This window comes from Lepidothrix coronata, unplaced genomic scaffold (genome assembly GCF_001604755.1).
Source record: "Lepidothrix coronata isolate B3197 unplaced genomic scaffold, Lepidothrix_coronata-1.0 Scaffold173, whole genome shotgun sequence".
NCBI classification, from domain to species: domain Eukaryota; kingdom Metazoa; phylum Chordata; class Aves; order Passeriformes; family Pipridae; genus Lepidothrix; species Lepidothrix coronata.
The window spans coordinates 319,003-345,943 of NW_016690353.1; the positions used below are offsets into that span (position 1 = coordinate 319,003).

The 26,941-nt window shown below is 51.7% G+C and overlaps 2 protein-coding genes across 4 annotated transcripts in view; one reads left to right on the forward strand and one right to left on the reverse strand.

Annotated features, from left to right (window-relative positions):
• The window catches only part of ZBTB47 (zinc finger and BTB domain containing 47), a 22,261-nt gene extending 9,894 nt beyond the window's left edge, over positions 1 to 12,367 (forward strand). For all 3 annotated transcript variants that reach the window (XM_017830034.1, XM_017830032.1, XM_017830033.1), the window contains exons 2-6: positions 996 to 2,366; positions 5,771 to 5,918; positions 6,531 to 6,646; positions 7,039 to 7,183; positions 8,086 to 12,367. In XM_017830034.1, coding sequence (XP_017685523.1) covers positions 996 to 2,366; positions 5,771 to 5,918; positions 6,531 to 6,646; positions 7,039 to 7,183; positions 8,086 to 8,453 — 2,148 coding nt within the window. In that variant the 3' untranslated portion in view covers positions 8,454 to 12,367. The remainder of the gene's footprint in view (positions 1 to 995; positions 2,367 to 5,770; positions 5,919 to 6,530; positions 6,647 to 7,038; positions 7,184 to 8,085) is intronic.
• A 3,013-nt stretch (positions 12,368 to 15,380) lies between these two features.
• KLHL40 (kelch like family member 40) lies at positions 15,381 to 26,314 on the reverse strand. Its single transcript, XM_017830035.1, has 6 exons — positions 24,906 to 26,314; positions 21,345 to 21,505; positions 19,387 to 19,494; positions 18,128 to 18,313; positions 17,382 to 17,528; positions 15,381 to 16,609 (listed from the first exon to the last, which is right to left on the reverse strand). Exons 1-6 carry the CDS (start codon positions 26,049 to 26,051, stop codon positions 16,498 to 16,500), a joined length of 1,860 nt encoding a protein of 619 aa, XP_017685524.1. The 5' UTR covers positions 26,052 to 26,314; the 3' UTR covers positions 15,381 to 16,497.
• Positions 26,315 to 26,941: the final 627 nt, after the last annotated feature.

Sequence of the window (26,941 nt, forward strand, 5' to 3'; positions counted from 1 at the left end):
TGGTGGAACTTCTTGGTTGGTGTCTTCAAGCTGGGCCTGGTGGTAGAGCTTCTTGGTGTTCCAAAGCTGGGTCTGGTGGTGGAACATTTGGGTTGGAATCTTGAAGCTGGAGATGGGGATGGAGTGTTTTGGTTGGCATTTCCAAGCTGGGGCTGCTGGTGGTGATTCATGGTTGGTATTTCCAAGCTGGGGATGGGGATGGAGTGTTTTGGTTGGCATTTCCAAGCTGGGGCTGGTGGTGGTGATTCATGGTTGGTATTTCCAAGCTGGGGATGGGGATGGAGTGTTTTGGTTGGCATTTCCAAGTTGGGACAGATGGTGGAGCGTTTTGGTTGGTATCTCCAAGCTGGGGCTGGTGGTGGAGATTCATGATTGGTATCTCCAAGCTGGGGCTGACGGTGGAGATTCATGATTGGTATTTCCAAGCTTAGGATGGGGATGGAGTGTTTTGGTTGGCATTTCCAAGTTGGGACAGATGGTGGAGCGTTTTGGTTGGTATCTTCAAGCTGGGGCTGGTGGTGGAGATTCTTGGTTGATATCTCTCCAAGCTGGGGCTGCTGGTGAAGTTTCTTGGTTGGTTTCTCCAAGCTGGGGATGGAGTGTTTTGGTTGGCATTTCCAAGTTGGGACAGATGATGGAGCGTTTTGGTTGGTATCTCCAAGCTGGGACAGGTGGTGGAGCATTTTGGTTGGCGACTCCAAGCAGGGACACATGGTGGAGCTTCCTGGTGTTTCAAAGCTGGGTCTAGTGGTGGAGCCTCAGGATTGGCATCTCCAAGCTGGGGTAGGAGGTGGAGCTTCACAGTTGGCATCTCCAAGCTGGAGATGGGGATGGAGTGTTTTGGTTGGCATCTCCAAGTTGGGGATGGCAACGGAGCTTCTCAGTTGACATCTCTGTCTTGGGACGCATGGCCACTGATGGGTGGCACGACCAGGTGGGCGATTCTGGGGGGGAAAGAGCCCCGTTGAACAATTTTATTTCCTTCCTCCCCACAGCTGATAGTCGAAAAGACGACTGACTACCCTTCTGCTGAGTACTCCCTGGTGGAGGATGTAGCCCTCCACTTCACGTGTTTGATGGACAGACTGAACGAGCAGCGCCTCTTTCAGCCGGACCTGTGCGACGTGGACATCGTGCTGGTGCAGCACAAGAGCATCTTCCCGGCGCACAAGGGGGTCCTGGCCGCCTACAGCCAGTTCTTCCACTCCCTCTTCACCCAGAACAAGCAGCTGCAGCGCGTGGAGCTCTCCCTGGAGGCCCTCACCTCGCAGGGCCTCCAGCAGATCCTCAACTTCATCTACACCTCCAAGCTGCTCGTCAACTCCTGCAATGTGCAGGACGTGCTGAACGCGGCCGCCGTGCTGCAGATGAACAACATCGCGTCGTCCTGCCAGGACCTGCTGGACACGCGCTCACTCAGCCTGGCCACTGACATGGCCCTGCCCGCCGAGGGCTGCGCGGGGCCCCCGCCCTACTACTGCGAGATCAAGCAGGAGGTGGACGCCCCCCACCCCAAAATCTACGCCCGGGAGGGCAACGACCCCTTCTCGGTGCGGGTGGAGGACGGGACGGGCGGCGGGGCCCTCCCTGCCGGCCCCGCCAAGCAGTACTACAAGGAGGAGAAGGATGGCGGTGCCGGCGCAGTGTGTAAGATGGAGGGGGAGGAGTCCGAGGAGGACCTGGACAGCCAGGGCTCGTACAACCGGGAGCAGATCATCGTGGAGGTGAACCTCAACAACCAGACCCTCAATGTCTCCAAGGGCACGGAGGGCAAGGCGGCCGCCAGCGAGGCGGCCGTGATGGGGCGGCCGGATGGCGACGGGCGCGACACAGAGGAGGACGGGGAGGAGGAGAATGAGGAAGGGGAGGAGGAGGAGGAAGAGGAGGAGGATGCGGAGGTGGGTGATGAGGAGGAGGAGGAGCGCAGCGAGGAGGAAGACCTGGAGGAGACGACGGAAGAAGAGGATGATGACGATGACGATGAAGACGCGTCGGAGATGAAAAGGGAAAAGGGTGGGCAGCCCCGCCGGGGCAGCCGGGCCTCCAAGGCCACCAAACCCACCATGGCAACCAGGTCCCAGGAGATGGCCAAGGTGGAAGAGGAGGAGGAGGAGGAAGAAGAAGGCCAGCGAGGGAGGAAGAGGAAAAAGGAACAGGACGGTTTGGGGCAGAAGGTGAAGCTGGAGGAGAAGCAGCATTACCCGTGCAAGAAGTGCCCCCGGATCTTCAACAACCGCTGGTACCTGGAGAAGCACATGAACGTCACCCACAGCCGGATGCAGATCTGCGACAAGTGTGGGAAGCGCTTCCTGCTGGAGAGTGAGCTGCTCCTGCACCACCAGACCGACTGCGAGAAGAACATCCAGGTGAGCCAGCCCCATCCCCAGGGCAGGGACATGAACATCCCACCAAGGGGGAAATATCCCACCAAAGGGTGGAGCATCCCATTAGGGATGGATATCCCACCAAGGGGGAAATATCCCACCAAAGACTGGAGCATCCCAGTAGGGTTGTACATCCCACCAAGCAGGAAATACCTTACCAAGGGTGGAGCATCCCACTGTGGATGGACATGCCACCAAGGTGGGACCGTCTCACCAAAGGAGGAGCATCCCACCATGATGGGACATCCTGATGGGGGAGGGACATCCCAAACACCATGGAGGTCATCCCACCCAGCTACATTATGGGACGGGCTCATGCTCAGGTAATCCTGATGGGAAGGAACCTTCCTTCTCCCATGACTCGTGTTCAGGCTCAGGAGGGTCCCACAGTGCCATGGGATTTGTGCAGGGAGATTATTCCTTCCTCCTTGGCTGGTTGGGTGGAAGCATGGAGTTAATTTTAGAAGAGTTATTTTTCTTTTGAGTTGATTCAGTTAATCTGGATAAAACATTGTGAGACCCTGATGGAGACACGCTCCAGCCGTTCCCACCCAGGCTGAACCCTATTCAGCATAATTTGAAGATTTGCTGACAGGAGTCAAAATGGTTTTAATCTGCCTTTTGTGCTTTTTTTTGGTGGGTATTAGCAAATTTCCGAAAGCATTTGACATCCCTGAGTGGCTCAGGCTTGGTGTGTCCTTCCCCCTGTGCTAAAGACATCCTGTGTTTCAAATTGTCTCTGTTCAAACTGTGCAGTTTTGGGGGGGATAGGGAGGCACCCCATCAGAGCAGCAAATGTGTGTTCCTGAAGGTCCCTCCATTCTTTCTCCTAATCCACAATGAGCTGTTTTCCATGATGCTGCTGCTGCTAATTAAAAATATCCCAATTTCTGGAGAGTTCATCCATCATCCTTCCAGCCAGTGACCGGATTTTAAATGATCTCCCAGCTCTCCTTGAGGAAGGGAACACAACCCAAGTGCTGCTGGAGTCCTTGGCCAATGGCATCCCAAATAAAATAGGGAATGAGGCAGATTTTGGCCGCCTTAGGGCACACAGGGAACAGGGAGGCAGGAACAGTCTCAGCTCCCAGGTGCAGCACTGCCTGCACTGACCCTTCAGTGCATATTCCTGGAAAATTCACGGCACTGAAGTTGCTTCTTTTGGAGGGTTTTTCCCAGGATGGATGAGCGCAGCTCCAATACCTGAGTGGTGGTGGCTGTTTCAGAGCCTGTCATAAAGCCTGGGAAATTAAAAAGGAGTTTTCCCGGGATGTTTCCTCAGCCTCATCTGCTTTCCAGGTGGATCACATGGGGCTGTCACCTCATCGCTTTTTTCCTCCCTCCTTTTTTATGCCTTTTCCAGGTCATTTCTGAGTAGGATGAGCCACAATTGCCCCTGCAGTGACCTCCTTCTGTGGAAAAAGGGATCATTATCTCTCACTTAATTGAGCATTTTTAATTTGACAAATAGCCAAATTCACTCCGTTTGCTCTGGTAATATTGAATAACTTTATCAATATACCATGGAATTATGTCTGCATGGAAAAGAGATTTTTTTTTTTTAACTTTATATGTTTAATAGAGAGTCTTTATTTCTTGCTGTTTAACCAGATCCATAGAGGAACCATCTCTCTTATCCCAGTCAGCTCTGCTGCTTTCTTTCCCTGTTTTGTCCCCAAATTTCATCCACAGTGCTTTAGGTTTTAGGCATCATCTCGCTCCCTGTGATCATTTCCCATCTCCCTAACGTGCATCCTGCCTCCACCACCTGAAAAGCAATTCATCCTTTGCTTTGTTGGATTGTTCCTCAAACTCTTTTTTTGGTCAGCTTCTGTGCCGTTTTCCTCTTAACCTGAAAGGATTTATATTCTCATTTTTTTCCCCCTCATTTGGATGTTACTTCCACATTTTCGAGTGACGATTTTCTGCAGTAACTGAGGACACAGAGCTCAGCCCTCCGGGGTGTTTGGTCCCAGCCTGAGGTTTTTCCTACTTCTGCTGCTTTCCCTCTACCTTTCATTTTAAAATTCCCCTGCAGCCTTTTTCATTTGAAGTGGAGAAAATGGATATTGATGTGTCTTTGATATCAGGCTCTAGTCCTGAATTGGCCCTGAAATACCTCTGAAAGCAGAGATAAAACTGGAATCCATGGAAATACATACTCAGGAACAGTAAAACTCAGAGGATTACCCATGTTGACATTTGAGCACGGCAGAATGAAGATGATGAGGGTTGGGAGTGGCTCTGTGACCCTAATTTTGCCCCTTGGGCACCTACATATAAATATATATGGAGAGATACTGTGACTTCACAGCACAAAGGTGTATTTTCAAAGGTATCACAGCAAAATTTGGTTGAAGTCCATCAATGAGCGTCTGTTCCCCTGGGTAGGAGGGGAAGGTGGAGAAATCCCTCCCTGGGCCCACTGGTACCGCTCACCTCTGCTGTTCTGAGGTGCCTCCAAGGCTTGAATTATTTTCTCAACACATCTGTGAGGAGAAGAGGTGGTTTTATCCCTGTTGACCAAGAGGAAGATGAGTCAGGGAAAGATGAAGTGGAAAGAGTTGACCCTTGGGAGAAAGAGAGACCCTTAGCTCCTGGCAGGGTCCTTGCCTGCCATCCCTGTGCTCCAGCAGTGGTTTCCTGTATGGACATAAGTGTTTCCCTGAGCACTGAACTGCCCTCACATGCTTCAAACAGGTTTCACCCCAAAGCTGGAGCTTTTCCTTAGAACTTCCAGAGAAACACTGAACTTGTTGGAGCTGAAGCAAATCCCAGCCAAAACTTCTTGGAAAAGACTCTGCACGTTGTGTTGTTCTTCTTGTGCTGATGGACTGTTTTTTGGGTCCATTTTGGTCCATTTGGACATCACAGAGTCATAGATATGTTTGGAAAACTCATTTAGTGGTGAAGTATCCATAATTTAGTGGTGAAGTATCCTGCTGAAGACTGAAGTTGTGCTGCCCTGGCTCGGGATTCCCCTTGATTCTATATTCTTTGCAGCCTTCTAATGCACAGAGGGTTGGGATTATTTTATGTGATGGCTTCATTTAGGAAATAAAATTCCCAGTTGGGAATAGGGCCTTGATGCATGAGCTGCCGCTTGCACAAGTCCTAATACAGCCACTGATGGAGATGCCACATCCTTCCCTGGGAGGACATTGTCCCTTCCTCATCCCATGGATAGAAATTTGAGGTTTGGAGGTTTTGGAGTGGCAAGGCCTGTGTCAGACTTGCTGGTCATTCTGATTTGTGATATCTCAGCTGTAGGTTTCACAGTGATGTTCCCTTTCACCAGATGAAGGTGACTGCCCAGTGAGACGAAACTGCTGGTGGTGCTTGGGCACGTTCCCCTGCTTCCCTCACCATCCCCTCTCTCCTTGCAGTGTGTGACGTGTGGGAAGGGCTTCAAGAAGCTCTGGTCTCTCCACGAGCACAACAAGATCGTCCACGGCTACGCAGAGAAGAAGTTCTCCTGCGAGATCTGCGAGAAGAAGTTCTACACCATGGCCCACGTGCGCAAACACATGGTTGGTGAGTGCGGGGGGCACCGGTGCCACGGGGAGACTTCATTAGGGGTCTCCATCCAGCAGTTGGGCAGTGAAAGCTGGTTTTTTGTTGCTCTTGAATGTTTAGGGCTGGGCTTAATCTTGTGTGAGCTTTCTCACATCAAAACCTCAAAATTTGACCTGGTATTTAATGTTGAACCCGCGTCTGCTCAGTGATGGGTTTGGGGCAATCGGGTGTGGTGTTGGAGAACCCCTTTTATTTAATTTAACCAGAAAAAAATAGACCTCAGAAGTGCTCAAAGGAGGGTTTGAAGTGTGATCATCCTTCCCTTGTAAAATAGGACCAGGCCACACCAGTGCTGGGCTTTGAAAAGCAAATTGCACATGGTGATGGTAGATCAGGTCCCTGGGCCTTGCAGGGACCAAATAGATCAAAAAAAAAGGAGGGTTTGGGCAAGAAATTAGGGAAGAACTTAAAATGTTGATGCTGTGCATCTTCCCAAGATGACTTTGGGTTTGCTGGGGTTGGGCACTGGAGTTGGGAGAGATGACTGGGATGTGGGGAGAGGGATGATGGAGGTGTGGGGAGAGGGATGGTGGAGGTGTGGGGACCTGACCCTGCCCCTCTCCCCCTCAGCACACACCAAGGACATGCCATTCACCTGTGAGACCTGCGGGAAGTCCTTCAAGCGTAGCATGTCCCTCAAGGTCCACTCGCTCCAGCACTCCGGGGAAAAGCCTTTTAAATGTGAGGTAAGGTCCTGGGTGTGGCCCCATCCCACGTCCTCTCAAATGAGGAAAAAACCGCTGATTTGGGGAAAGATCTTCCACTTCTTGAGGCTTCCCCCCTGCTTTGTACCAGTGCAGCTGCAAGGATGCTCCCACACTGTGGGATCCCTTCCTGGTTTGAGGGTTCCACCAACCATGTGATGAAACTTATCCAATGCCAGGATCTGTCCCCCCAGTACCTGGATCTTACATCCCACCCCAAGCCCATCCAGCCTGCAAACCTGTTTGGCTATGGCCCAAAAAGCCATTTATTTGGATTCTCTTTTGGGAGAAAAAAGGGGATTTCTTCACTGCTGGTGACCTGGGGGGGTGTTTCGGGTCCTGATCAGGGACTCATCCCCATCTCACCCCCTCAGAACTGCAACGAGCGCTTCCAGTACAAGTACCAGCTGCGCTCCCACATGAGCATCCACATCGGCCACAAGCAGTTCATGTGCCAGTGGTGTGGCAAGGACTTCAACATGAAGCAGTACTTTGATGAGCACATGAAAACACACACAGGTAAGAGCCCCTGACCTTGCCCCAAACTCCTGCAGTCAGGAACTCTGGGGAAAGAGCAATGGGATGGGTGTAGCATCTTTGCGTGGACAGAAGGATATCCAAGTGCCGGGTCCTGCACTTTGGCCACAACAACCCCCGGCAGCACCACGGGCTGAGGACAGAGTAGCTGGACAGGGCCAAGCAGAAAGAGACCTGAGGGTTCTAATCAACAGGAAGCTGAACATGAACCAGCAGTGTGCCCAGGTGGCCAAGAAGGCCAATGGATCCTGGCCTGCATCAGGAACAGTGTGGCAGCAGGAACAGGGAAGTGATTCTGCCCCTGGACTCAGCGCTGGTGAGGCCACCCCTGGAGTGCTGTGTCCAGCTCTGGGCCCTCAGCTCAGGAAGGACATGGAGGGGCTGGAGCAGGTCCAGGGAAGAGCAACAAGGCTGGGGAAGGGACTGGAGTACAAGTGCTGTGAGGAGAGGCTGAGGGAGCTGGGGCTGTTCAGCCTCGAGAAGAGGAGGCTCAGGGGAGACCTCCTCACTCCCTACAACTCCCTGACAGGAGGGAGGAGCTGGATGGGGGTTCGTCTCTTCTCCCAGGAACCAGCAGTAGAAAAAGAGGACATGGTCTTAAGAGGTGCCAGGGGAGGTTTAGGTTGGATATTAGGAAGAAATATTTTACAGAGAGAGTGCTCAGCCATTGGAATGGGCTGCCCAGGGAGGGGGTGGGGTCACCATCCCTGGAGGTGTTTAAGGACAGACTGGACGTAGCATCAGTGCCATGGGCTGGTTGACAGGATGGTGTTGTGTCATGGGTTGGACTGGATGATCTCAGAGGTCTTTTCCAGCCTGGTTGATTCTGTGGTGGGGGTTTTGGCCCAACCCCCAGCTTCTCATCCACATTCTCCCACCCTCAGGCGAGAAGCCCTACATCTGTGAGATCTGTGGGAAGAGCTTCACCAGCCGGCCCAACATGAAGCGGCACCGCCGGACCCACACGGGGGAGAAGCCGTATCCCTGCGACGTGTGCGGGCAGCGCTTCCGCTTCTCCAACATGCTCAAGGCCCACAAGGAGAAATGTTTCCGCGTCAGCAACCCCTTGGCCTCGGACACGGCTGCCCCCCAACCCGCCACCAGCCCCGCTCCGCTGCCCCCCGGCCCCGGCGTGTCCCCCCTGCCCCTGCCGCTGCTCCATCCTCTTCCACAGACCCTCCCTCCTCCTCCTCACCTACCGCCGCCCCCTCCCCTGTTTCCCGCGGGGAGGATAAATTCCAACAACAATTAGGTGCCCCCCACCCCAGCCATGCGCCTGCACGGACTGCTCTGCCCTTCGGGAACGCCTCCCCCCCGGGGAGACGAGGCTTTGCTTGCTCTCTACCCCCCCCTCCTCCTCGTTTCGGGGTTGTTTTGGGTTTTTATTCCTTTTTCTCACCCGTCATCCTCTACAGAAAGGGGGAGCAGGAAGAGGCCCCTCCAGAGGAGCGTCGGTGTTGGGGGGGAACCACCGTCCGTCCGTAAGGGTGTAGGTAAAAGCTGTCAGTCTCTGCTTCATCTCCAGCTCCATCTTTGTCCTGGGATGGTGGCGGGGCTGGGAGGAGCAGGATGCCCTTATATCTGGCGTTGAGAGAAAGAATTCCTGCCGGTGCATCGATATTTCTAAGCTGAAATCCAGTTAGTGGTGCTTGAATCCCTGTACTGTAAAGCTGGTCTTTCAAATCAGGCTCTTCTCCCACCAGGCTGAGAGGTGGGCACCATGGAGGAGCCCGGATGTCCCCATTGGAAAGCCATCAGCATGCTCTCCTTAACAGCCCTCACCACATCTTCCTTCCCTGTGCCAGGTTTTCCTCCTCTGTAGGCAAAAGCACAAACACCCACGTTGCATCTCGGGGCATCTGCAGCTCGCTGCCAGTTCAGTTTTGGGTGCCCTAAGTGTGTTGGGCTCCAGTGTGCCCTTTCTGCTAATCCCAGAGGGAGCTGGGCTCCTGGGGATGCTCTGGAGTTGGCGAGCTGTCCCTGGGAGAGCTCAGATGGCTTCAGGACCGGCGGGAGGGTGGCCTGGGACAGAGGAGCAGGACGCTGCCATTCCTTGGCAGAATCGGCCCAGAATAGTGCCTTAAAAATTCGAATAACCCCTGAGTGGTGGGTGAGCTCCAGGTTGGGTCCCGTTGCAAGGTCTGGAGCTAAAGCAAGACCTCCTTCAGCCTGGTGACAATGTCCCATCCTCCAGCTTGTTGCCTACATTGCTCTCCTAAGATTGGCCTCTCCTTGTGGGTTTGGTATCTGTTGCCCTGCCCTGGTTTGGGGGGACCAGAGGGGACCAGTGAGGGCTGTGGTTGTTTTGGTGATGCCCTGAAGTGTTGGTTAGTTGAAGTTGCTGAAGTTGAGCTGGTCTTTGGTTTCACTTAGGAATAATATGCCTGGCTTCATGGCAGAGAAGAGGAAGGCTTTGCTGTCACCTTTTTGTTGTACACTGGGGTCCCAGCTGGGTTTCTCACTGTTTTGCTCTGCTCCAGGGTGTCACATATCGGCCTGACCACAGTTGTATGGTCTCCTTGCCTGGGGAAGTGCCCCCTTTGGGGCCAGAGAGCACCCAGCACAGGCAGAGAGGTGGGGTGTGTTGCAGCTGACTCCTTGCTCCCAAGGCCAGAACTGGGGTCAAATACGGACACAGATCAGGTCATGGAGGAGGTGGTGAGCAGAGCTCTTGGTAAGCAAGAAGGAAGAGAGGTCCCTGAGTGGGCTGTAGGAGCCCTGTCTAATTTGCACCTTGCTCTGAGTGAGAGCAGAGCACTGGGGATAACGAGCCACACCAGGCTCTTTGAAAGGTCTTGGTGCTTCACCTCCTGGACCAAATCAGCAAAGCACTTGGGCAGCGTTGAGGCTGCCCCTGCAGAGATGGGAGGAGTCAGCCCCCTGCTCAGGGGCTCTGCAGACCAGGGACATCCAGGAGCCTGACAGGGACAGGACAGGGGAGCTTCTGCTGTTGTGCTGAGTGCTCTTTGAGGTGATGGTCAGCCGAGTGCTGTGCCCTCCTGCTGAGTGATGCCCACATGCCTGGCATCTCGGGGAAGCTGGCTGCTCTTGTGGATGTTGGCATTTTGGAGCAACAGATTGCTTTTGATCCCCATGCTGGCTGGGATCCCGTGGATCCCCCAGCACCTCACTCGGTACCAGTGAGCTCACCCCCATCTCCATCTGCTTCGAGCAAAAGGAGGTTGCTATGGCAGAGCTGCTTCTCCATATCGACCTTCTCAGTGGGTTCCAGAGGCTTCCCTGCCATCCTCCATAACCCTGGGGCTCCTTGGAGTCGTGCAAAGCCTTCCCAAACACAGACCCATGAGGGATGGGGGCACTTTGCTCTTGGGGCCATTGGCTTTCTGAAGGGACCATGATCCAGACTGGGAGATGATTGTTTTAGAGAAGCATTCAGTGATACCTGTGCAGGTGTTGGAGTGGTCCATGCTGTCTCCTCCTCTACTGCCTCCCAGATCCCCCTTAGGTTTCCCTGTGCCTCTTTTCCTTCATGCTCAGCCTCGAGATAGGATGGGAGCACTGTGCCCTGAGGGCTTGGATGGTCTGCCTGGCTGATAGACTTCTCCCCCCCAAGTAAACACCCACGCCAACATCTGCTCCCTTGTACCACTCACCTGGAGGTGGCTTTCCCTGTTCCTGCCCCAGTTCATCCTCTCCCAGTGAGGACCTGCCCCCCTTGGACATCTCTGTGAGACGAGAGCACTTCACTGAGGGTGGAAGCCCAGCGGAGAGCCCAGTGACTGATCCCAGCCGCGCCCCATCCCCTTCGAGAGCCACTTGGAGACGTCGAGATGTGACCATGCACACAGCACTTTGGAGAACCAGATCCCTGCTGCTCCCTCCCCTCTCCAAGGCCCGGGCAGTTCCCAGGAGTCCTACAAGGCCTCTGAGCCCTTTTGTCTACACCCTTACTCAGCCCCAGTGTGTCTCCATGTCTGGTTTTCATTAGAGTACTAAGAGCTCAGACGAGTCGCTCCCGCAGTGTCTCGTCCATCCCGGATCCATCCCAGATCCATCCCGGCCGGCCCTGTTGCACCAGCTGGGCTTGGATGGGGCAGGAGGCAGAGGAGTCGGGTCCGTCGCTTTCAAGCTTTTTACGTTTTACTTTAATTTTTTTTTTTTAATTCTTTTTTTATTTTTACTTTAATTTTTAACTCTTGCACCTTAATCTCTCACACCCCTTCTCCGGCAAGACCGCGAGGGCGGAGAGGGGCTTGTTTTCCACGGCGCAGTTCACGGACACGCCGCAAACGCAACGTCCAGCCGGCGACTCCTCCCACGCACCCACGCCCCACACCTGTCTGGGTTGGGATTTGTTTTTCCTTTTGTTCCCCCCTCACCCCTTCGTTTGAACTTTTGGGGAGGGAGGGAGTCGTGTGGGGAGGGTCCTTTTTTTTTGTTTTGTTTTTGGTTTTATGCATCCCAGGAGCCTGGTAGCACAGACCAGTTGGCCTCACACCCCCGTGAGGCGCGGCTGGCCCTACGGACCACAGCCATAACCCCGGCGCGGTGGGACGGACGGACGGACGGACAGACGGGTGGGAATGGCTGTGACAGTGCAATAGAGATGAGCATCCGCTGCTAGACAACTCCACTGAGTGAACTCTTGGTTTGCCCGAAGCTGGGAGGGAGGGAAGGACGGACAGACAGACGCCCCTTGTTCGCACGGACGGCGAGAGCTTCCCCACACGCAGCCCTGCCCGGTGACACGGAACCACGACGGGAGTTGGGTCGGACTTGCAAAGGAAGAAAATAATAGTTAAAAAAAAAAAAAGAAGAAAAAAAAAAAGCTAAAAAATAGGAATGAGAACAACCTCAGTAGCATGGAACTTGAAGGAAACGAATGAAACCCCAAGCACTTGCCTCAAAACTAGTTTCTCATGCCTGGTGTTTGGCTCTGTATTATTTTCCGGCATTCAGTATCGGTTGCCCAAACATGCCAAGTTAAAGAGTGTATTGGTGGCTCTGCTAGTGTGAACAAACTAAATGAAGCACTTTATTCTGTATAGATAAGGGAAGGCGGGGAGGGGATGGGAAGCTTGGATGCTTTTCGAAAGCGTCTTAAGTAATGTTCTAGGAAATGTATTATTATTATTATTATTATTATTCTTTTTTTTTTTTTTTAATGACCATGTGTAATCAATATATGTTTATCTTTAACTCCAAGTACAGCAATTACTCTCTTTGGGATGGTGTGAGGAGGGGGAGGCTGAGGTGGTCGGATCAGTCCATCGGCGCGGGGCCAGCTGAGGCGAGGCGTTGTCTACCGCAGGAACGGGCGAGTCTTGCTTCGTTGAGGGCCCCGCTGGCCAGTGTCCAGGAGGTCCCAAGAGGTTCATCAAAGCCACCTTCCAGGGCACGGCTCACAGCCAGCCCTCCCCATCCCGAGCCATCTTCTGCCTGGGGGTGCCGGGGCTGCTCTCTGGGCCGCCCACGAGCGCAGCGAGTCACGGTAGGGTGGGCTGGTCTGGGCTGTCCCTTGAGGCCACATCCTTGGCCACGCTTTGAAACCTGCTTCTGGCCTCTCACCGAGGCACATCTCAGGGCTTACTGAGCTCTGAAACTGGTGAGAGGTCAGAACTGGGCCTTTCCACTGCTTTCTCCCAGTCTGGAAGTGTTATGACTGTTACCAAAGAGGTTGCAAGTGGAAGGATTGAATCAATAAACGATTTGTCTTTTATAAAACAAAACCTAAAGATCCACCACTCTCTTTGTTACCTTAATTTTGCTTTGCCGCCTTCTATTTTTTTTTTTTTGTTGTTGTTGTTGTTCTTTTGAAAGCCTTTTTTTCAGGCAATTGTGTGTGGAGTTGGAGACAGGCAGGATGGGCTTCCTATGGAATGTTGACCACTGCCACTGCTTCATATGTGTAGACTGTGTGTTGGGCTTGGTGGGAGGTGTGTGTGAGACAACTAGACTGTTGCGGGGCCAAGAAAAAAATAGCTTTTCAGGGAAGGGTGGTGAGGGGGTAGTGGAAGGGATTCAGGGATTACATCCCCTAAAGGTGTTATAGGGCTGAGGGCTGAGCTCCTGGGTCCTACTTGGCTCCATGAGGTTTGTGTGAACTGTGAGCTGGGGCTCTCTGAGCTCCTCTATTGGCAGTGGAGAAACCAAGGAACCCATCCAAAAGCATCTAGTGCCTTTATTAGTTTAAATTGGAGAGGTGGGGACCTCACCAGCAACACCAGCATTGATATTGGGAAACTAATGGGAGAAGAGATGATTTTCCCTCACCCTTTGGATGTACCTACTCCTTTGCTGCTGAAGATACCCATGGGGGACCTGTACCACTGGAGCTGTTGCATCTGAGCCTGGAAAACACCAGATAGCAGCAAGGACTGACACCTGTCTGAGCATTCCTGGTGGCATTTCTTATCTGTGATTGCCTTTGCACTGATGCAGCTTGTTGGAGAGGTGGAAGGAACATCTCCAGGCCAGATTTTGTTTGGTGATGTCCAACTTTCCCTCCTTCCTTGGGCCAACACTGGCTTGCACCCGCTGAGATTTGACCCTGGTTGCTCAAGCAATGGGATATTTCAAACTCTTCTGGGTCCTTTCATACAACAGTTACTTTGCCTTTTATGGTTTCCTGCCCTGTGCCAGTGGTGGCATCTCCACAGCTTTATAGTGGATGTGAACCACACGAGAGCACCAAGCTCCCACTGCCTGTGTTCCTGATGGAGGGGTGTGAGGTGAGCAACCAAGGATGGGGACCTGTTTTATTTGCAACTTCTCAAGCCTTTTATAAAGGACCACAGCACAACAACTCATGGAAGCTCAACATTCTCCCATTGGCTTCAGAGGGCCCAGATTTCCCCCAGGAGACCCAAGAAACGTCGGCAGCAGGTGAATGGGGATTAACTCTCTCTTAGGATCCAGGGTCAACAGCTTCCCAGTCTGCATCCAGCAAGGAGAGCTGAAGCAAAGGTCATGGAATCATTAAGGTTGGAAAAGACCTCCAAGGTCATGGAGTCCAACCTTTGACCAATCCCCACCTTGTCAGCCAAACCAGAGCACAGAGTGCCACGTCCACTCATTCCTTGAACAATGCCAGGGATGGTGTGGGTGTCCAGTCCCAAGCAGGATGCACCTGCCACCGCAATAAATGACCTTAAAAATTGTTATTTTATGCAGGGATTATTTTTTTTAAATTCTTCTTAATTTTTCTTTTCTGCCACAAGCTATTTGGAAGATTGATCTTTAATTAGCTTGGGAGTTGTCCACAGGAATTTCTGCAGAGCAGGGCAGAAGGTGTTTAATTTTTTTTTGCAATGCATTTTTCACACATTTGATTGTTTCAAGGGGTTTTATTCCTTTTTTTTTTTTTCTTTAAAGCTATTTTGTGACAACCAGTCACCTTGGATTTCTTTTTCTTGTGAAAAGACTTCATTACTGTTCTGATGTGATTGTCCTCTAAGGAGCTTATCCTGTAACTTTTTTAAATCCTTAAAATGAAACCAGGACAAGGCTCTCTCTGGTCGCTTTACTTCTCTTTCCTTCCAAACATGTTTTAGTTTCTCCATGTCCACGTTTTGAGCCAGATGAATGAGCCAGGTATGATTTGTAACACTAGAATTTTCATACCACTTTGAGGGAATTACTTTGAAAGGTTTGTATTTGTTCTTTTTTTTTTTTAATTTATTTTTATTATTGATTATCACCCCTGTTCTTGGTATCATGAGATCATGGTATCATGAGATCATAGTATCATGGAATCATTAGGGTTGGAAAAGACCTTTAAGATCATCTTCGTCAACCCAACACCACCACCATGTTCACCATTAATCCATGTCCTGAAGTGCCATATCCAAGTATTTTTTTAACACTTCCAGGGATGGTGACTCCATCACTTCCCTGGACAGCGTGTTTCAATGCTTTACAACCCTTTCTGTGAATTTTTTTCCCCTGATATCCAATTTAAACCTGGCACAACTTGAGGCTGTTTCCTCTCAGTCTGTCCCTGTAGATATCCAACTGCCTTCTAGTCCTAGGTGAGCTACTAGTCCTTGTATCCATAAAAAAGATCTTTAAGGATACAAAGCTAAAGCTTCAGCTTTCAAATGGGGGAAAATAAGCACAATAAGAGATGGGGCTGGGTGTGTTCATCACAACTTTTGTTTGGTCTTTGGTTGCTGTGAACCTTCAGTTTCAGCTCTCCCAACATACAAACACAGGGGACTTCTTTTGAAATAGTCACATTTATTTTCAAATGAACCACTGATCAGGTGGAGTGGGCATCAGGAGATCTTTGCTCTAGCACATCTTTGTCCTGCTGCCAGTACAGTATTCTATCAAAACATCTTTGTGGATAACTTTAAGATAAATATGCATTTTTCACTTGTAGGAAGCTCTCTTTGAGCCAAACACATCTGCAAAGTGAAATACTCTTTAAAAATAATAAAAAAAAAAAGGTTTGACCATTAAAAAGAAGAGAGAAACAGCAAAAATATAAAACCTTTCCCTAAAAAACCAGCACTTGTCCATCCACAGGCGAGGACATTGTGATCTGGGATTGAAGATGAGGAAGGCAAAAGGCTGGAGATGAGCACACAGGGCCTCCCCTGCCCATCTCTCCCCCTCTTCCACCCTACTACTTGCACGACTCCTCCCCTCCTGCAGACTCAGCTCCCGGCCTCTCTTCACTCCAAAGTCAAAGTGGAGGCAAGGAACTAAGATTACTTGACTGTTTTCTTCTCATTGCAGCTTTCAGAGCATTTCTGCTGCTCACATGCTCGTTCCTTTTAACTGTCTCATCCCAACAACCCTCATCACTCAGGGACTCATCAAATTCCACCCGGGTCTCTCCTGTACCACTTGACTTTGACCCTTCCTTCTCCTCTCCAAGGGGGTCTCTAGCACCGTGCTCACATCTTAGGTGGGGAAATATTTTATAGGCCCTTTTCCCTGGGGAATGTTAACTGAGTCCATTGGGACCTGCTTGCTGCCTGGTAAGGGAGGTGTAACAGCAATTGAAAAGATGGGGAAAAACATGAAGAAGGAATTGAAACTTCCATTTGTCCTGTCTACGGAGACAGGAATAACTCATTGCTCTGTTTTTCTCAGCCTCTCCCAGCTCCTTCCAGGCTCCAGATCCCTCCTCTAATTACCTTGAGAGCATCTTCAAATTCCCACAGAGCTTCAGGATCGTTTCCCCCTTTCCCATCTAAGTAAAAAAGTCCCAATCACAGATGCAATGTCCTACACAGCATCCAGACGCCACATCCCTGATAAACATCACCTCTCTCCCCCCCATCCCTCCTTGCCCCAGACTCCCCCCATGGAAAAATGACAAATCCCTACATCTTTGTTAGACGCAAGACGTTGAGGCGCACGGGGAGGAATGTGGCACCGGAGGCGTACTGGATCTCCCGGAGAACCCCTTCCCACTTCTTCTGCTCCTCATCATACCTGGGGAGAGACAGAGTTACAGTGAGGAAAGTGTCTCCTCTCCCTCCTTTCAGCTGCTCTCCACAGTGGCGGGAGCCCCGGTGCAGGGTGTGACACCCCACAGGCATTATTTGGCCACAGGAATCTTGTGGGGGCTGCGTGGGGACTTTCAGCCCTGGTTTGTATGTGCCAGGCTGGGAATGTGGATGTCAGCACCTGGTCTCACAGGGAAGAGGGTATTTTTTTCATTTGGAAATGTTTTGATGGCACCAAGACGGAACATCCACTGTGAAGGACAGCAGGTTCCTGCTGAGGGTGCTGCAGCACCGATGTGAGGGACAGGAGCAGCTAATGCTGTGTGAGCAGCTGTCACAGAATGCTTCCTGCCCTCTCCTCTGCTCACATGTAACACTATCTGCTTCCCAGCCAGGACTATCTGCTCCCCAGCCCCAGCACTGGCTGTTCCCAGGGAGAGGATGCATCGCACAGGTGCTGCTCCACACCAAAGGGGAGGCTGGAACCACCTCCAGGCAAAATGTCGACTCAGCAACAAAGCCAAAGGAAGTTTTCCCTGGTATGTTGCTGTTTGAGGCTGGGAGAGATCACTGAGCTCCCCAGTGTGCCCTCCAGCACAGCACAGGGCAAACTCCCCACCGTGCGCTGAGCCTGCAGCCTTGTGCTGGGGTTGCAATCTCCATCTCATATTGACTGCACCCAGAAAGACAGAAACCATCTGTTCCATCACTAACATCCCTCCCATGCTGCCTTGGACAGCCCTGGGGAAGACCATCACCTCCAAACATCGTTGAGCTCCGTTGGCACCAGCTCTCCCGACTCCGTCTCCACCGTGGCGAACCCTCCGAGCAGGTAGAGCACCCCAGACAGGCTGACCAGGCTGACGGAGCTGCGCTCCTGTGGGAACTCTGTGAACGTGTCCCACCTGCCACATCAGGAGAGGGGACATGTTAGAGCAGCCTGGCTACCCCTGCAAATCAGGAATCAACAACTGAGTTCACAGGTTAACTTGTGCAGGTCTGCGTGGGATGGGATCATACCCTGGCTGGTTTTAGGGACAGCTGTTTCCATCATCATGGTTCAGTTTCATTGTGCATTGAGTACCTGGCCTGTGAAGCACATTGGGAATGGAGCAGAATGTCCCAGTGCTGGGAAAATGTCCCAGTGCTGCAAGAGCCACCCAAAATCAGAGTTTATTGCGTTGGGTGAAGCTGCCAGGAGGAAGCTACAGCCCTGCAGGGATGGCGCCAGTTGGTGAAACCACTTTAAAGATGAGCCTGAGATGATCCACAGCCCAACCACAGAGACATTGGTGATGCCCAGCTCTCTGAGGAATCCTAGACCCTGGTTTGGTTTGGAGGGGACCTTAAAGATTATCTATTTCCAGCTCCCCTACCATGACACACAGACTGGAGAACTGGAATCAGCAGTCACAGGCAGACTCCAGAACAGCTATAAGTTGGTCAATGTACACCTGCAGCTGCTCCTGGTGTAACCACACCCCGGGGTGTGCTCAGGACCTACTTGTTGGTGGCAATGTCATAGACTTCCACCGAGTTGGTCAAGCCGGAGTCGGTCACGCCGGCAGCCACGTAGATTTTGTCCTTGTGCACGGTGGCCCCGAACAAGGAGCGGGCAGTTTTCATGGGAGCCATGTCCTTCCACTCAAACTTGGATGGGTTGTAGACGCACATCTTCTTCAGGCACTTCCTGGAGAAAGGTGAGAGGGGAAAAAGAGCGTCAATCGCCGGCCAAGGGGTGGGTTTTGCCCTGCAGGAGTTTTGGGGTGTCTGCTGGGAAGAACGTGGGGTCTCTAGAGAGGGTTTTGCTCCACATCAGCACAAATGGAGGACACTTGGGGTGTCCATGCCTGGAGTCATCACTCGTGTGTGTAACATATCCCCTCCTGCTGTGCCCACTTTGGGTGGGAGTCCTGAAAGATCCACACGTTCTCACAACCCTGGATATGGGTCCGTGTAGCCAAGAGCCCCTCAGGAGCTCACACACAGCCATCCAGACAGTGTTCCAGTGCTCCTGATCCACCCTGATGCTGTGAAATATCATCAGAAACGTCCCTGTCCCCAGACTGGTGATGTGAGGGGTGAGTAGAGGCACGTTCACACCTTTCAGACCACAATCCTTCCTATTTGTCCCAAATTATGGCATATTTGCCCTGCAAATGGTCACACTTGTGCCCTCCAATGCTCCACAAGAGAGGCTTCTCCTGCTTGAGCCTGTCTCCTGCAGGAGGGCAGGATGTGGGGCAGGCTGGATGAGGTTTTTCACTCCTGTTGCAAATACACCTCTGGATTTGACTCCTGGGACCACTCTGCTCCACAGGTCCAAGAGAGGAGACCTTTAATGTGAAGGGGCTTCTTGCTCTCCAGTGAGACATTTTTATTTTTTTTTTGTGAGCAAAGAGGATCTTAGATCATAAAATAGTTTAAATTGGAAGGATCTTTAAAGCTCATCTCATTCCAACCCCCCAGCCATGGGGAGGGACACCTCCCACCAGACCAGGTTTGCTTAAAGCACCACCCAGCCTGGCCAGGGATGGGGCAATACATTCCCTCTCCTGCCAGGACACTGCCATCTCCCTGATGTCCCTGTGGGGCTTGTGAAGGCCTGCAGGCAGGCACAGAGGTGAGCTGGGAGTGAAGGATCCACATCTCACACCCCCCCACACCCTCCTTAACCCATGTTGGGGAGGTACCAACTCGTGCTCTGCCCTCCCACTCCTTCAGGAGGTGAATCCTTGAATTCCTTTTGCTTTTTTTACTTACTTGTCACTTCCTTTGCCCCCAATGACGTAGACAAGGTCCTTGTGTGACACCACAGCATGGCCATAGACTGCGTAGGGGAGGGGATCAGCTTCACCCCACTTGAAGGACCTGGATCAGAGAAAGGTGGGAAGCAAAAGGATTTGTGGCTTGGTGGGTGACACTACAGCACTACAGTGGCACTTTCACCACTCAGATGTGAGCACAGCTCCTGACTCAGCCTCAAAAATATGAGGTTTCCATAGAATCATGGAATATCCTGAGCTGGAAGGGACCCACACAAAGATCATCAAGTCTGACTTCTGGCTCTGCACAGAACAACCCCAAAAAAACACATTATGAGATAGAATTCAATGAGATAAGGCTCATCCAGTAAATTTTGTGGTCCTGGGAAAAAAAAAAAGGAAATAAAATATGCAGAATATTTATGGTAATTATTGTTTTCTGCTGTATTCCCTCCTCTTGAGCTTTGTGGACACACATCTCCACTTTTCCCAGGACCTCATCTCATTTACAAGTGTTACCAGCTGCATGATGGAAAAAATTTAAAACCAAGTCCACCCCTAAACCATGTCCCCAAGTGACACATCACCATGCTTTTTAAACCCCTCCAGAGATGGTGACTCCACCACTGCCCTGGGCAGCCTGTTCCAGTGCCTGGCCACTATTTTAGTGCAGAAATTTTCCTTAATATCCGATCTAAAGCTCCCCTGGTGCAACTTGAGGCCATTTGTTGTCATAGTGTCACTTGTTCCCTGGGAGCAGAGCCCGACCCTCACCTGGCTCCCCCCTCCTGTCAGGGATCTGTGCAGAGCAAGAAGGTCCCTCCTGAACCTCCTTTTCTCCCCTCCTTTTCTCCAGTCTAGACACCCTCAGCCCCCTCAGCTGCTCCTCATCAGACCTGTGCTCCAGACCCTTCCCCAGCTCCGTTCCCTTCTCTGAACATGCTCCAGCACCTCAGTCTTTCTTGTCACGAGGGACCCAAAACTGAACACAAGATTTGAGGTGCCTCAGCAGTGCCCAGCACAGGGGATCAATCACTTCCCTGGCCCTGCTGCCACACCGTTCCTGATACAGACCAGGATGCCACTGGCCTTTTTGCCCACCTTTTGGGCACACATGGGCTCATATTCAGCTGCTGCCAATCAAAACAATACCAGAATAATATCAACCAAAGGATACAAGAGATAAAGTGGTGCCGACCACATCTCCAGCAGCTTCAAATGGATATTCAAACCACCCCCTGAGCACTTAGCAGGGGCAGACACACCCTTTCCCAGAGCCTGCAGGGGCAGATAAATACCCTTTTCTGTGGGAATGAAACTGGTTTCAAACCTCTGCCTAAAAAACAGAGTTAGGAGCACACACATCTAAATATAGATGAAATAAAGACTTGTTGACACCTCCTACTCCTCCTGTTGGGGCAGGCTTTGGATGTTTCTGCCTCCTGAGAGCAGAACAGGATGGTGCCTTTTAATAAAGCTCATGACCCAGCATGGATTAGAGCCCATTGTCCAAAAATAAGCGGATATTAAACCTGACATCAATCAGGTTGAGCTGTTCAGTGCCACATCTGAACATTTTAAAAACCAACTTTCCCGTTCAAACCACTCCTGGTGAGATCCCAGCGAATGCCACTGAACCTTCAAGAGCAGAGGGAAAAACTCCTCCTGTACAGGCTTCACATGAACATCTACTGATATCACTCCCTGATATCATAACATCCCCATTAAAGCTTCCATCTCCAGGAGGTTCAATCACAATAAGAGGAGCAGCTGCAGTGTGACAGCTCCAGGCCCCAGGGCACAGCTCAAGACAGTCCCAGTGATCCCAGCATTGAGATAAAGAGTTCAAGCCCTGCCTCCAAAACCTTTTGACCCCTGGAGACCTGGAGTCATTTTTCAGGCAGCTGGTTCACCTTCTCCTCCAAACCCCCTCCCTCCCCGCCCGTGGGCACTCACAGCCGGTCGTAGCACAGCACAGAGTCCAGGGTCTTCTCCCCCTCCTTCAGTTCTTTCCCTCCGACCACAAAAATGGAGTTTTCCGCCTCTCCCAGGCCGAAGAGGCAGCGAGGGGAGGGCAGGGGGGGCATCCCCAGCCAGTCTGCGTCCAGATGGTCGTACTGGAAGGGAACATATGGCCATTAGTGTGTGATCACCCGGCCCCTCTGCTTAGCAAAAGCCAAGGTCCACAGGCTGAGGGCAAAGTCCATCCCCAGGGGCTGCTTGGTCACCCCATGGCACAGTGTGCCTGTGCCCTTCCACCTGGGGCAGGATGGGAGATCCTGGAGCAAACCCAAGTCTTGTACCACGTGATACATTTTTTTATGGCAAGAGACGGGCCAGCATGAACTTGTTCTGCTCTATTTACCAAAGCCTTGACTTTATAGAATCACAGAATCATCAAGGTTAGAAAAGACCTCTGAGACCACAGAGTCCAACCTGTGACCCACCCACCTCTGACCACCTACAGTGTGTCAGAGCCATCTGATAGATGAGAGGGCTGATCCATACAGTGCTGCTGGATAGGGTCACCAGATCCTTGGACATCTGCAGATCATTGCCTCACGTCCCACCAGAAAAAAAAAATATGAAAGGGCTCTCTGAGCACTGTGGTTTGATGGGAACCGTAAACTGGGGAAGAAATTTTAAATGCAGCTTGGTAGCAGAGCAGGGAGGGATGTCTTGCAGCCAATTCTGTGGGACTCTGCAAGATGAAGCTGTGATGCTGCACTGCCTGGAGCGCTGTTTGCTGTGGGCTCAGGCCAAAGAGCTTCAGCCTGATGGGTTGGCTCCAAAGCTTGGCCTCAGCTGGGTGCCTGTGGTTTTTGGTCCCCTTTGAAGCTGTTGTCCACATTTGTGTTATTTATAGTACAAATCCGAGCAGCTCAGCCATCAGGATAGTTCCTCCTTCTTGATGGGCTCAGCATTGTTTACAAGTCATAATTCTTGGAAATGACAAAGAAAGGACACCCTTTTCCACCTGAGATGTCAATGGAATGGTTTTGCTCCTGCCAAAATCTGCAAGGCCCCTGGGATTTATCAGCATTTTTATATTTTGGTGCCTGTCCTTAAATCTAAACTATCCCTGACCTGGCAATCCTGGCTTCAGGGGGAGGAATGTGAAACTGGGGAGGATAGAAACAGTCAGAAGGTGTAGGGAGCTGCTACACAGTGGTTCAAGGGATTGTACCTGTCTACATCTGTCATTTCAGCTGGAAAAAAAGGCTCAAAAGACCCTTACACAGGAACCATGAGCTACATAAGGACACTGATGCAATAAATGACACGTTTGCAAACTGATGGCACTCTCCAAGCCCAGGACTCTCCCAAGAACCGATGACACAGTGAGGTGTGAAGGGAGCACTGTCCCCTTCTTGTGTGGAAGGAGCTAAAAATGCCCCCAAGATGCCCAAAGCCTCTGCCACTGAGTCAGGGGTAAACTGGGAGCTGAATGTAGAAATCCTGCTGTTGGCAGCTTGGAATCACGGAGTACTTCAGGTTGAATGGACTTCCAAGGGTCTTTCATCCAGCCCCCATGTTCAAGCAGGCTCAGTTTTGGGGTTAGAGTGGGATTCACCAGGGATTTTTGCTATCAAATATGAAGTGCTTCCAAGGATGTTGCCCCACTGGAAGTGTCCAAGGCCAGGCTGGACGGAGCTCAGAGAAACCTGGTCTAGTGGAAGGTGTCCCTACCCACGGCAAGGGGGTTGGAACTGGATGACCTTTGAGGTCCCGTCCAACCCAGGCCATTCTATGATTCTATGGAGATTCTGTGACCTCTCTGGACCCTGCTCCAGTACCACTCCACCCCCCTTGGGAAGACTTTTCCTCACAGCAAGCTGATATTTCATTTCCTGCGCCCAGTGGCCAATGCCTCTTGTCCCACCTTTGTGCAAATCCAAGAAGAGTATGGATCACTCTTCCGTGTCTCCTCAAAATAAGGAGCTGCAGACGCCAGTGAGATCTTCCCTCTCCCTTCTCCAGGATCATCACACAAGGCTCAGCCTCTTCTTCTGCCTCCTGCTCTGCAGCCCTGCTCGTCTTGGTGGCCTCTGCTGACCCATTCCAGTACCTCAGTGTCTCCTGCATGCTGGAGAGCCCCACACTGGACACAGCAGCCAGATGTGGCCTCACAAGCGTGTGACTGAAGGGAAAGAAAAAAATCCCTTCCCTTGACCTGCTTGTTTCAGTTGTGCTGAAATAACCCAGGACAAAGTGGACCTTCACTGCTCCAAGGAAACACCTTGCCTGGGCAGCAACCAGACTGGTGGAACATTGATCTTCAGGAACAGGTTTGGGCTGAACACAAAGCAGCCCATCTACCTTTTCTGCACATGGAGCTGGCCACACCTCTGTCATCATCCACTGCCCAGTGTGAAGGGCTGTGCCTCAAACAGCACATCCCTGGCACTCCCACAGCCTTCCCACTCCATCCTGCTTTCTAGGGGTGGAGGTTCTTCCTGCTGGTTTCTTATTTCACAGGTTTCACTCAGCTCCAACTTATTTCACAGCCTCCTGACCCTCTCCAGGTGAGGACAAGCCTGTCCCTGCACACATGATGAAGATGGACAGACCTATCCATGCAACAAGGCAAGGGAGGGATCAAGGCCGGATGTCTCAGCTTGGGAACTACCCTCATTTTACCCTTTCTGCCTGGACACGTTATTTTTTTCCCAAAAGATGTGAGCCATGGAGAAGAAAAGAAGGATTTCTGGGTATGGGAGGAAGAACAGAGGATTTCCTGGATTCTTCAGGGTCAGCAGGAAGGGTGCCTTGAGTTTACTGTCTACAGGGAAAGTGCTCTTGGGTCACAGCCCAGGCTGGGGCTCAGGTTGCCTGTACACAGCTCAGTCCAGTCACAGCTTTGGTCACTGTTGAACTGGAACAGCCACTTTCCTTGAGGAGTATCCCAAAAGAGATCACACTGTGGTTTCCCCCTCACAGGATGGAAATGGTCAAAGGTGCAGAGAGAGCTGGAACAAACCCACCCCCAGGGGCAAGAGCAGCACTAGAAATGGGGCACATGTTGGCAGGCAGGGGCACACCCTGTGTGCTTGGGGTGTTTGCTCCATGGCTGTAGCTGCTGCTGCTCCTGTTTTCTGGCACCTGGCAGAATCACTCTTGGATTTTCCAGGGGTTTCATGACCAGAGAATGCAAGGGATACAAAGCAGAACACAGACCTTGTGTCACTAACCTTCTACTCCATGTGCCCCATGGTAAGCAGGGCTGGACCAAACTCACTGCTCTAAACAGTGCCCTATTCAGGATTTGGATGAGGAGGGCTTGTCTCTGTTACCTGCTCCTTCAACCCTCCTTCCTCTACTACCAGAACCACCCCTCAGTGGGATCTGCTTTAAAAACACAGGAAGAGGAATCTCTAGTAAAGCAACTCAGGTGCTTCTCCTTCACTTAAAACTTTCATTCTAACATCACATGACAAGGAATATTACTCACAACACAGAAAAGCTGGTGGTGTTCCACAGTGGTCCAAGAAACAACAGAAAGATAAAAGGTAGTACCTGTAGGAAGTAGGAACTCATGGGATCCTCCTTGCTGTCCTCGTTGTAGTACAGTCCTCCAACGATGAAGATCTGATTCTCTCTGGTCACCAGACTGACGTGGTTCTTTGGGATTTGAGTGGACAGGGAGGCAAAATAGCACTCGTTGGCATTGGGATCATAGGCCACTGCCCCACTGTCGCTCACCATGAAAATAAGGTCCTGGAGGAACATCCCAAAGCGCATGGTGTCATTTAAGATCCCAGGGAGAGCGTCCTCCTCCGTGTCTTCCTCCTCATCTACTGCTCCATTGACAACGTTATCCTTCGCTTGATTTTCACTGGTTTTCTTCACTTTCTTCTTCTTCACCACAGTGAATTTGCCTTTCTGGGCATCCTTCACCATCTGCAGCTTCTTGAGGAGCTCGGGGCTGGACTTCACCACGTTGTGCTTCTCCACGTGGTCCCTGATGTAGTCGTTGGGCATGAGGCGGAAGCGGATGCTCTCGAAGACGACAGGCAGGGCCTTCTGCCGGCTCTCGCAGTCCTTGGTCCCCACCCACTTCATCACCACTTCAAAGACGGTCTCCTCTTTCTCCACGTTGAGGGAGTCGCTGGAGATGATGGCGATGAGCTCGTCGGGGGAGAGCTGGTAGAACTCCTCGTCGCGGGAGACCAGCGCGAAGCGGTCGCAGATGAAATCCCGAGCGGCCACGGCCAGCCGGGCACAGTCCAGCATCAGCCCCAGCCGGAAGATGGCCAGGCAGTTGCTGAGGCACAGCCTCTTCTGCAGGAAGGACACGCACACGGTGAAGATGGAGGGGATCTGGAACATGTTGGCCACGGAGAAGATGTCCTGCACGTTCTGCTCCGTGATCTCCAGCTCCGAGGTGTAGATGTAGTGGAGGATCTTGCCCATGACGTCTGGATCGACGTCTTCCAAACTTATCTCCCTCTTCTTGCTCTCTTCCATGTCCGAGAGGAACATGGCTCGGAAATATGGGCTGCAGGCGGCCAGCACCAGCCGGTGGCAGGGAAACTCCTTCCCTTTGACTTTCAAGACGCAGTCCAGAAACTTATTGTGGTCCAACATGTCTTTGAGTCCATCCTGGAGAAGAGTTTGCTGGTAGAGACGCAATTCTTCCACTTGATCAAGAGGCAAACCCATGGCGAGGAGTGGCCACTCGTCCTTTCCCCCAGTCCTTCTTTTACAGAGATATATTTACGGATATACCTGAGCCCCTGGGAAAGAAACTTGCTCAAAGCAGGGCTCTCAGCCTCCCTTGCTTCCAGACCGATGGCACACTGGGAATGCAAAGCTCTTGCTACTACTGCAGCTGTCTGTGTACTTCAGCTTCCAGGGCAGGGCTTTATATATAGACCCGGCGCTGCAGAGCTTAAGGAATCCATACTGCAGCATGTGTAAGCCGATCACCCTTTAATATGACACATCGGACGAGGAGGAAGGGAGGGGGGCCGGGGGGAACAGCTGTAATTCCAGCCCCAGTAATTCAGGAAGGGTCTGTCAGCTCGTGAGTCACCGCGGGGGGAGCGGGAGCTGTCGCTGCCGTGACACGGGCGGGGGACGCGCGCGAGACCCGTCCGGCGCTTGGGGAACGGCCTCGGGGTGAATCAAACACCCAAATCTGCCCTCTGGGTCACGGAAGGCAGTGCTGAGACTTTCTCCTGACAGCTCTAAAGGGACTGCTCCCAAACTGCCAAACCTTTGGCTGCGTGCTAAAAATAGACCATGAAGTCAAAGCTGGAAAGATGCGCTAAGGGAGCGTCTTATGTGGGCTTTGTGGCATCCCCAGCTCCAGCCAGCTCCCTCCCAGGGATGCTTTGCTGCACGGGTTTGTCCTTTATTCTCCTCTAGAGTCACTTTTCAGGAGTCTGGAAGGGGGTGGAAAATGGAGATAGGGCTGTTTGTTTACAGCTCTGTATGGGATACGAGGCCTATGCTGGAAGTTACTTAAAAAGTCTCACTAAAGAAGGAGATTTGAGGATTGTGGGAGAGGAATGATTCTCTTTCCCTGCAGTAGGTGGTGGAGTCCCCCT

Bases quoted from the DNA above. Each gene is read 5' to 3' on its own strand.
- KLHL40 (XM_017830035.1), bottom strand. From the start codon at position 26,051: ATGGGTTTGCCTCTTGATCAAGTGGAAGAATTGCGTCTCTACCAGCAA. The intron at 19,495-21,344 runs GTGAGTGCCCAC...TCTCTGATCCAG, and splicing joins GTGCTGTGCTACGACCGGCT to GTCCTTCAAGTGGGGTGAAG. The intron at 17,529-18,127 runs GTAGGTCCTGAG...CTGATGTGGCAG, and splicing joins TATGACATTGCCACCAACAA to GTGGGACACGTTCACAGAGT.